Genomic DNA, 10155 nt, shown 5'->3' with positions numbered 1-10155 from the left:
TCTAAAATGTGAGATACAGTTGTAATAGATATAGTTTCTATTACAATAAGACACTGTAAACAAATTAAAAAAACATTAACCACCTTATTATGAAATAAATATTTAAAAAATCATACTTACTTCGTACGTCCGTTTTCCAAATGATGGGTGAACTTAAAATACCTAGACAACAAATACCAGAATACGTACTGCTACAATTATACTGCTTAAACAGCCTCATGAAACTTATATCGGAATAATCGAATGAGAATTGGTATCGCTCCACGCCAAACGAGAACGGCTGAACCGTTCCTTATGATGATTAGCCTTCAGTAGCAGTTAACAGAATCTCGTTTCTGCCATGATTACTTCCACGTAACAGTCGAATTGTCATAAAACCGTTTAATTTACTTAATTCTTAATGTGATTACTTTTGTCTTCTGCGTAAAGTCACTGAAAACAGATAAACTTACTAATGGAGAAAATCTCTCAAAATATCGTTCTCAGACACCTGATGAAAGGATAGTAAGCATATAAGTATTCGAAAGCAGCAGTAGGAAAGCAAATGGTAGTAAGATACGTGAAAGCATGCAGTGAAATCGGAATTTACTGCACACAAGGGCTTAACGCTGTGAAGTGATGTGAATTGCTGCTAATACTTCATCGCTAGTTATAGGAAAAGCGAACGAATATTCGTCGTGTTGGAATACGTCTGGGGTAGTGCAGTGCACTGAAATTGATCGTTCTCTTAGCTATGTATGGCCCACAACATCTTTGTGCACAAGATTAAAGGCATTTAAAAGCATTATTTTACTTTCTTGTTCTAAGGACAATGTGACATAATTTATTTCCCCGGAAAGGATATACTACATATGTAACTAATATGCCATTTACACTACACCAAATGTGTACCTCAACCGAGCTGTAAGTGCGATGTGAAGCATCGACACTTGCTCTGTACGCCGTTCCTTGTGTGACTTCCGCCGTATGTAAAGGGTGGGGGACAGGGCTGTAATTCTAAACAATTTACACACTTTCGCTTCTAGCCAGCTGGGTATTTGATGTATAAAATATTTCCTTATTTCTTATCCGCTTTTATGTGCTGCAGTTTTTTCTCAATTATAAAATTTACTGCGACAAATTAAAAGTATTCCCATCTTCTAAGTCACAACATGGTTTTCTGATAAATTATTACTTATTATGGCGCACGATCGACACAGTATTCCTTAACCGTCCGTACCTTATACAGGATGTCTCTCGTGTGAGTCGTTAGGTTCTCTCACTCTAGAGTTTCAGCAGATACTTCCAACTTCCATTTTGAATTGTGCATCTGGACTCAATCCTAACAAATGTTGCTCGTCTGGTCTTTCATATGACGGCTAGTGTCTATAGAAGGCATCGGTTCGTTACCCATTACAAGCAAAATGATTTTCTAAGTAAGAAATTTTACGTGTCCGTATGATAGAGCGCTCCCAAATTTAATCGAGTGCAATATACATGTATAACTTGCAAACCGAATTTGTAACTAAAGAATTAACCATCTATTTCAAACAGCTTTAATATATTACACACGACTTAAACGTGTAGATCACGAAATAATTACAAATGCTGCATAAACACAACTTACGTCTAAGAACAAGAAACAATTCAGCATATGGTGCGAACTATTAAGGTAGTCTCTAGAGCACACTCTCTTGTGTGATTCTAAGATCGGTAACTATACTGTAGTATCTAGGTACTGAAGTTCCTAAGTATACAATCCTCTCGGCACAAGACTTTCTTCTTCCAAATGGAAAGCTTTTTAGACTGTGAGGTGAATGGTATAAACGGTCAGTGGCTTCTGTTCACCTCCTTTTATCAGGATTTGGACTTTACTGCATTAAAAGATAGCCTTTGTTAACGAAAAAGGAATCCTCCTTTCGAGCCTGTGCCTAAATTGAGTCGTACTAATGTTAAAAGTATTATTAGCAAATTCTCGAAACTCATTTTAGAACAAATTTCCCTTCTCATTGCGAATTTGGCAAGTACTGCCTCAAAGACATGTATGAAATGTCAACTCATTTGTGTTGCTCAGCAGTTAATTTCCGTGGATACCCGTCTTCTCGTTTCCTTGCCTCTACTACAACGACATACAAAGCAAAAATAAAATAAACAAATTAAACGACGTCAATGGTGACCAGTTTTATTGACTGCTGTAATTATAATGTTGATAACAAGTATGACGCAGCGAACGATAAGAGATCCTTTCAAGTACAAGGAAAGTCAATTTAATGCTAGTTTCCGCACAGTTCACGGAACGGAAAATCAGAAGGGAACTTACGATAACATTCGGTGATGCCATCGGGTGTTCAAACATATATAAATGAAAACATGGCGCAGAGAGCAGTTATAGTTCTTCTCGAGTACAATGAAGGCTACTCTGTTTTTTGTTGCTGGTAAGTATTGGCAGAATTTATAAACTTTCATTTACCATAAACATCTGTTCTCTTAACCCAATTTTACATAAGTTTATTTCCGCAACTGGCGACGTAAATTTCAGAATGGAAAACAGCTTAGACGGTCGAGATTGTTCTAGTAAGATTTTTTTTAATTTCCTCTGCTCGCGAACAATGATAGTTTATAGATACTTGAAGGAAGGTGTTAGTGTTGCCTATAAGAAACGCTTTAAGGTTTTCAGAGTAAGACTCAAGCAGTTAGAGGTTTTAAGTTTCAGTGAGTAGTTCTTATATACCCACGAGAAGCAAACTAGGAAATCTAGCGAGCAATCGAGGATAAGATTTGTAGTGTCACTTGCAGATGAAAATAATGCGAAACAGACGACAGAGGATGGTGGATTTTACAAGTTGGCCAAACGAAGAGGGTAACACTAGGTAGGGTGGGATGCTGCATACTAAACCAGTGGAATGACTGAGTCGTGGATATGGAAATTAATGACGACTATCAGACAATGTGGGTAGTAACGTCTTATTGTAGTAGTTGTTTGTACCAATGAATATCTGTAGATAATGTTCGAAAGGCATAGAAAAATTCTCTTTGTAGAAGAGATAGCACCTTGCCCAAAAAATGGGTAAACGGAAAGCGGTCAGTTAAATAACTCACATGGTGACCCTTAAACATAAAACCAAGTTACAAAAATTATCAAATGTAGTAACGTTTGCATGATTCTGTAATTTACTGGTAGTAATCTCCCATTTATTTTTAAACGGTGATTGTCAGTGACAAACATATTCCGCTTTATCGATTAAACAGAAAATATTCCCTGGTTCGTAAATTATTATGGTGCACTATAGAGTTCAACATATTCATGTAATAACGAGTAGATGTGATAATTTAGTGTTAAATTCAAATAATTACAAATAAGTTGTGAAACAGTACCAGTTCTATCGCCCATTTCACCTCATTTATGTCGTCATCATCACGGTCCTGATCATTTTAGATTTCCTCCACCACCTGTCACCCAGAAGAAAGGAGTTGTTTCAGAGCCGACCTTCATTACTTCTAACGTGGACAACATATGCTTAATGACCTTCTCATCCTCCCCTTTGAGTAAAACCGAGGGATCCAGGATTATTTGATTCTTATCGGATTATTTGCTATCCTATGATTAGACGCCATTTCCCTCCTCCTCTACATTAAATGAAATTTGGGAACAGTTATCCTCCTGGTTCCCTCAGATACATAACGACCAGTAAGGCCGACACTATGACACCACCTAACATTGTAGATCTAATAAGACGAACTCATTGACATCGCAAGCCCAGTGGAACGAACTGTCAATGTCAACAAGATTACAATAGGTCTAAGCATCGTAGGTGGTCAAATGAAGCCTCTTGATTTCACAATCATATCTGGTGGCCAAGATGGCGAATGGTAAATTGATGGTGTCATATGTGTTGTCACAACAACCTCCCTCCTCAGCCCAAAACAAATCCTGCACATATCGTATTCTTAGGTAATACAGTTGTGCGAGATGTGGGCTGATATACAAGACCACATATGCACAATCACTGTGCAATTCATTTCATTTGCATAGCTGTTGCATTGCATGAAGGAAGTACAGCACATCAGTTTCATGCTTTTCATCACATTTGTCAGTTTTTGGATACGCTGACGTGAGTGATTGTAGCCTAATGCCTTTAAACGAACTTTGTCAAAGCCGAAACGCCTTCTGAACGTGGACAATCACTAAAGTTAAAACAATATTCCTTAAAAAAAGTCATTTTCTTGCCTTAAGCAATGGTATTATCCCCAAAAGTGGCGAAAGTGTTTCTGGCTGCTTCCGCCGGTGTCACACCTTCACTGAACTCAAATGAAAGACTGTGTCGAAATGTTCCGTTTTGTCCACTTGGGACTCCATTTTCTAGCGTTCACAGCCCCACTCATTATCTCCATAGGACAATATGACACTATGTAAATTCAAATGGTGATAGTGAACTGCAAATGAAAGTTACAATCCATCAGTAAATCCTTAGCAACCGGAATAGCTAAATGCAATACCAAAAGTTTAGGAACTTATACCTCAACCAGGTAAACTATAGAAGTTATAATTTCAGTACTTACGTCAAATAAAGGGGCTCACTTTTTCCTTTCCCCTCACATCATATATATTTTCAAATATCCAATTGCCCGATCCTTTACACAGAATTATATAAAATTTTAAATTTGTACATAATAGCATATAATAAATGAAATTATTATATACAATTTTAAATTTGTACACAAGGGCATGTGATAAATGAATAATAAATGGTTGATAATCATGCTAAAAATGAAGCGAAAACGCTACCGCGAGACCACGAGTGGCTGACGGAGATGAAGAAGGTAAATGATTTTCTTGTACGTACTTTCACTCATTTCCTGCTACTTGACAACAGTTCTCTGGGCAAAATAAGTCTAACCAAATCGGTGAATTGATTTTGTTATTCACTACTTCATTTTCTCTGCATCTTTAATATATTTCTAGCTAATTAGGAAATGTAATTTCCGTCCTATCTGTTGTATTTGCATCAAAGCATGCATGCTTTCATTTGCGGTACAGTACTTCTTCAGGTATTCTATATAAATGTCAAAAATATCCGCTATTCTCTTACTGTAACTTCACTGATTTTAGTCACATGTTTTTGTGGTACCTGATAGAGACTATCAGTCTCAGAGTCACACTACCAGAGCACATCAGTATCATTACCATACAGTGGAGATATGTTAGCAAGTGGAGGATTTCGTGCTACGTGTCAGTAGAGCTGCACTATACCTCACTACTGTCACACTAGCAGCTGGTACATACATATCATATAGTAGTGTTGTAGTGTTAAATGATAGAGTAGCACTAACAGTCAGTAGACGAAATAGCTGTCTGTAATTATTTTCAACGACGTTTACAGCACTGGTAGCAGTGGCGAAGGTCCACGGGCAACCGGAAGAGTCGACCACCGTCACCATCTCGAATGGGAAACTAACCACCGCTAACATCCCGGCCGTGAGAACATTACTGACGAGGTCGTCGCCAACGGAAGATGACGATACCATTTGCGTCGAGGCAGACAACAAGTTCTACCTGTATGCTAATTCGTTGAAGCTGTATTCTTGCTACAACCAGCTACCGAAAGGTAAGCTACTTTAAGAAATACTGTTTTCTGTTCAAAATTGACAAGATATAATCAGATTGTTTAATATAACAATTCGCGAAGGTTCCACGAAGAATGTGAAAATATGAGTGAAATCAAATATTATTGGAAGAAAGGTACCCATACCTCACCATGCTCAATGCAAGGCTCTCCACTTTGCGAAATTGCAACTCTTCAAAATTCACCACCAAAACTATTCAGAGTAATTTGGTTTGCATATTCAATCCACTTTTACGGTAATTTACGTCCCCTTAAATGTGCTGAATTTTTATAATCATCTACACTCTTGTTTCTTTGACGTGGATTATGTTGTGTAGTGCGAAATACAAGGTAAAAAATAAAGTTAGCAATCGGCTGTAGTTTCAACATTTTACCAAGAGATATTTTAACAGGAGTCGGAAGTTACCACGAGTACCGCGGTCCATAGCGTACGGTTAATTTTTCACATTGAATGAGTTATCAGCATTGTACATTTATGAATACTAAGTGGAACACCATGAAGCGATAGGCAAGCCATACGTTTCTTTGTACCCTGTAGAAGGCGAACAATGGAATTAGTGAGCATAAACAGTACCCGTCATATGCTTAGAAACCTGTAAAAATGGGCGTATAAGTTTAGAAAAGTTTAAAATTTAGCGACCCGTTGACGTAGAGACGGAGAATTAGGTGAACTCGGCAATGCTATGTGAACGTACTGGAGTTCACCTTGTCGGAAAGACCATCTTGGCATGAAATTAATGCATGTACTCATTCAAAGTCTAGTAACAAACATCTACAATCTACGATCAGCCAAAATTTATGCTACCTACAGACGATGATACGCTGTAATAGTAAGCAACAATAAGATTTGCCAAAACTATCCCAAATTTTAGGCGTTTATGAATAGCAACATGCTTCACATTTTACTTACGAGCCAGTGAAGGTTGAGAAAAGAGCCTATCAAAAGCACTTTACTTAGGCCAGACCAAAACATCGAGAAAGGAGAAGGGCGTACCGTAGTCGTAGTGGATATATTTTATAACCAGATACTGTCTTAAACTGCGCCAAAGTTTTATTTTTAATGCGATTCAAAGGTAACACCAGTTATTAAGTTCACTTTCGACAGTTTCACTGTGAAAGGATCGTTAAACCTGTTTAGCCTAGGTGCTGTAATGATCGCTTCCGAAATCTCCTGAGTATTTAAATACGCTTGGAATAGAGGGGGTAGCACTACAGTGATTCAGATTAGTCCAGTTCAACACTGCATGGCAACACTTGAGTCTGTCTATCTCGGATGCTGGATTCGTATTGAATCTGTGTAAGAAGAAATTTGGTGCAGAGGTATTACCGGGGTTGATGGGTTGGATGTTGTAAGTGAGTGGTCTTTATTTGTGTGCGTTATCGTAAATACAAAACTTGGAATGTGAACTGACAACTTAAATGTACTACCGAGGTCAAAGACAAATCACTTACATGAAACGGAAGAGAATCTTGTGTGTGGAAAAAGGAGTTATTCGTAAGCAAATAAATAAGCAAACCAATTATTTCACGCTCGGTAAACTTCGTTAGTGCGAATTGTTTGAAAAAACATAAATGCATAAAGAAAACAAACCAAAAGGTAATATCGACCTGTATATGAATGAAACCCGAAACACGCAAAAATTTCTGAGCTGACATATGGCCCTTATAAAACAAACTGACAGAATCTACATTGTGCAAAGGAACCGAAACAATCACGTATGATGAATCGCACCTGAAAAATAAAGTACTGGCAGACAAAAAAAAAACTAGCTACAGTTGCTCCAGGGAAATTGGGTTCATAATTTTGACAAGAGCGCCAGTGAAACACATTACTCAACCTTTAAGTTTCAGTTGGGAAGAAACTTACGAAATAATATATAGACTCTAACATCAAAATTCATTTAATCTAATAAATTCCATGGTACAGTAAATTAACTTAGTAGATTATCAACAGAAAAATGATCAAAACTCGACTGTGACGAAGGTGAAGTGGACCAATGATACAAGTCTACAAAAATAAAACAAAACTTTTTACCTCATCGAATAATACCTAGTTCTTCATTTAAAAGATATTATTTATGTCCATATGGTACCCAAACGTTGTTCGGAGTCATCATTCCTCCTCGTAATAAATCTGAAACTCACTTAATTCCAAAAGGGCGTTCATGCATTACACTGTATTCTCACCGAACCCCGCCTGCTGTCCACTGCAGCTTTCCACTACTGCCTGTCAAAGGTTCTACAATCCCACAGTGCTGCCATCGCAGACCCACATACAGTTGGCAAACAACTATTTCTCTGACAACTGTTCTTCCAGTATATCATTTTCCTTTACAAATACTAACACATCCAATAACATCAACAAAAATATCCGTCTTAGAAAGTTCATGTGCTTCAGCCAAGAGTGAATTGGAAAGGATGGCGCGCATTGCTACCAGAAGAGCTCTCAGAGTTTTTCTGATTATAGTGACAGCTAGCTCACATTTCTTAGCCACATACTTCGTGTTCCCCTTCCAAGTTACCTGGAGGTCGATCATGAGTCGCATGCATTTGACTAACAGTTTCGAAAGGATATGATATGGGCCTAGTGATATTTCCACTGGAAGGTTTGCTCTGTTACTGGGATGCCATACAGTATTTTTTCTGTTTTCCGTCTTTCCCTTGGTTAATTTAAATTCGTGGAGGCATGCACCGTCTATGCATTGACGGCACATACTTCCTCGAATAATGTATTTGACTTTGCTGTCCGTTACTTGTTAATCTCTGCTGGAATGCCAATTTAATATAGTTCTTACACCTGCAGCTGTTCTTCAACAAAAATTGGTCGAAAGAAATACGTGTAATTAAGTTTCAAAGTAGGGCGTATTTCCTGAATAATAAGGTTTGACACTTCAGTTGTTTCGTGCAAAGACGAAGTTCACTAGAAATACCTTTTTCCAAATAATCCTTGGTTAAAACTTTGTCGTCGACTATGTTTTCCCGGTAAGTGGTTGCAATTTAAAATCTCTTTTCTTAGTTCACAATGAATAAACTGTACTGGTTGAGCGAACGTGTGGACGGTCGAATACGGCGGCGGCGCTGCACACTTAGGACAGAGTAAGCGCAAGGCAACGCTTCACGTTGGATCGATCCAGTGTAAGGGGGTCTCGTGCCGGGCCACTTTCGCATCAGATCGCTCTCGTAGGACAAAGTTGTACGGTTACTGGGGACCGGCAATGCTCACGATTCCCCAAATCACAAACCCAGGGATTGGCAGATCTGTTCCCCTGCTAAGGAAACTCAAATCCCCAAGGTTGTCGCCATTTGGCATGTCACAGTATACAAGCGTTGCTTACTGAATGCTTCGCACGCCAGGAGCATTACCCTCCTAGAGGAGCCTTGTCCTAGTTACAACCTCAAACACTGCAAATGCGACGTGCGTCAGGTTTACTCGCATGGTACATCTCCCAACTGTCTGCTATCGTGCCAGTAAGGATATGAATCCGGTAACACAGAACGCTTCTCAGCAGTTACGATGGTTGCGGCATTACTGCGACACTCTTAACAACTTCACCACCTACTAGGCATGTCATCGTAAAATGTAGCACCGAAATCCTACTGGCGGAACATCACATTCTCAATGATATACGACCATAACATAATCTTGTCACAGTACTGATATTGAAATTCACGCTCTGTAAAAAAGGCGAAGAATTACAGCTGTCGTATCACCAGTAAAATTAAACTGCTGAGTTATTTTCATACTTCCTATCATTATTAAAATGTATTTCTTTTCGTTGCAGTTTACGTGGTGAAACCGAAGAGTCAGTGTAAACCATACCTGTCAGATTGTCCCAGGAACTAGGTGTATTGCAACTCTGTGGGCTCTCCTTGAAGGGACTGACTCGCCTGCGAGTGAGTGAAGATTGAATCTCTGGCCTGCTGATGAAGACATCTCCTGTTTCCAGAGGAGCCAAGAAACTGCAACAGCGTCAGGACTTACCTCTTTTACTCAGACATAACCGGCGGAATCAACTCATTCTCTTCTATAGCAGTTTCTGATTACTTCATGACGTGCAATAAATTTTATTACTGTAAAGATTAGTATTTAAAAACATTCCATTTGTCTTCTTTATATCTTTCTGTTGTTTCTGTATTAGTAGTATGCTGACGCAATAATAGTGTAGTTTCGTGACTCAGTTGTTATATTTAAATTGCAGAAGATATTTCTCTAACTTTGGCTTCACTTAAATACTGTCAAACAATGACTCATTATTAACAATATTAAATGCATTTCATCCATTATTCACGCTCACCTCCTATAATCCCAATATTCAGTTCCAATCTTAACGCACTGACTGCCACAAGGAGACCGCCGGCCCCAGCAAAGACTACGCCTGACGCCACGGCTGGGCCTTACCTGGCCTGCGAAATACGTGAAACTTATGTAATCCAGAGAACGAGGTGGCATATCTCACTGTTCTCTATGGTTTTATTGCAAGTTATTATGCAAAGTAAACTGAGAATATCACGCCAAGATGCGGGTTCACGTTATGGATGTTATAAAAACGAT

The 10155-nt window shown here is 38.6% G+C and overlaps 1 protein-coding gene across 1 annotated transcript; it reads left to right on the top strand.

Moving 5' to 3' along the window:
- The first annotated feature begins 2342 nt into the window (after positions 1-2342).
- On the top strand, positions 2343-9777 carry LOC126457698 (uncharacterized). Its single transcript, XM_050094230.1, has 3 exons — positions 2343-2414; positions 5361-5585; positions 9386-9777. The coding sequence occupies exons 1-3, from the start codon at positions 2387-2389 to the stop codon at positions 9445-9447; spliced, it is 315 nt and encodes a 104-aa protein (XP_049950187.1). The 5' UTR covers positions 2343-2386; the 3' UTR covers positions 9448-9777.
- Positions 9778-10155: the final 378 nt, after the last annotated feature.

Source organism: Schistocerca serialis, chromosome 2, assembly GCF_023864345.2.
Source record: "Schistocerca serialis cubense isolate TAMUIC-IGC-003099 chromosome 2, iqSchSeri2.2, whole genome shotgun sequence".
In the NCBI taxonomy this organism is placed as follows: domain Eukaryota; kingdom Metazoa; phylum Arthropoda; class Insecta; order Orthoptera; family Acrididae; genus Schistocerca; species Schistocerca serialis.
Note: the sequence above shows the minus strand (reverse complement) of the source record. Positions and strands in the feature narration are given on the sequence as shown.

Coding starts and splice junctions, on each gene's coding strand:
- LOC126457698 (XM_050094230.1), top strand. CDS start 2,387: ATGAAGGCTACTCTGTTTTTTGTTGCTG. Junction 2,415..5,360: donor TACTCTGTTTTTTGTTGCTG/GTAAGTATTGGC, acceptor CGACGTTTACAG/CACTGGTAGCAGTGGCGAAG. Junction 5,586..9,385: donor CTACAACCAGCTACCGAAAG/GTAAGCTACTTT, acceptor TTTTCGTTGCAG/TTTACGTGGTGAAACCGAAG.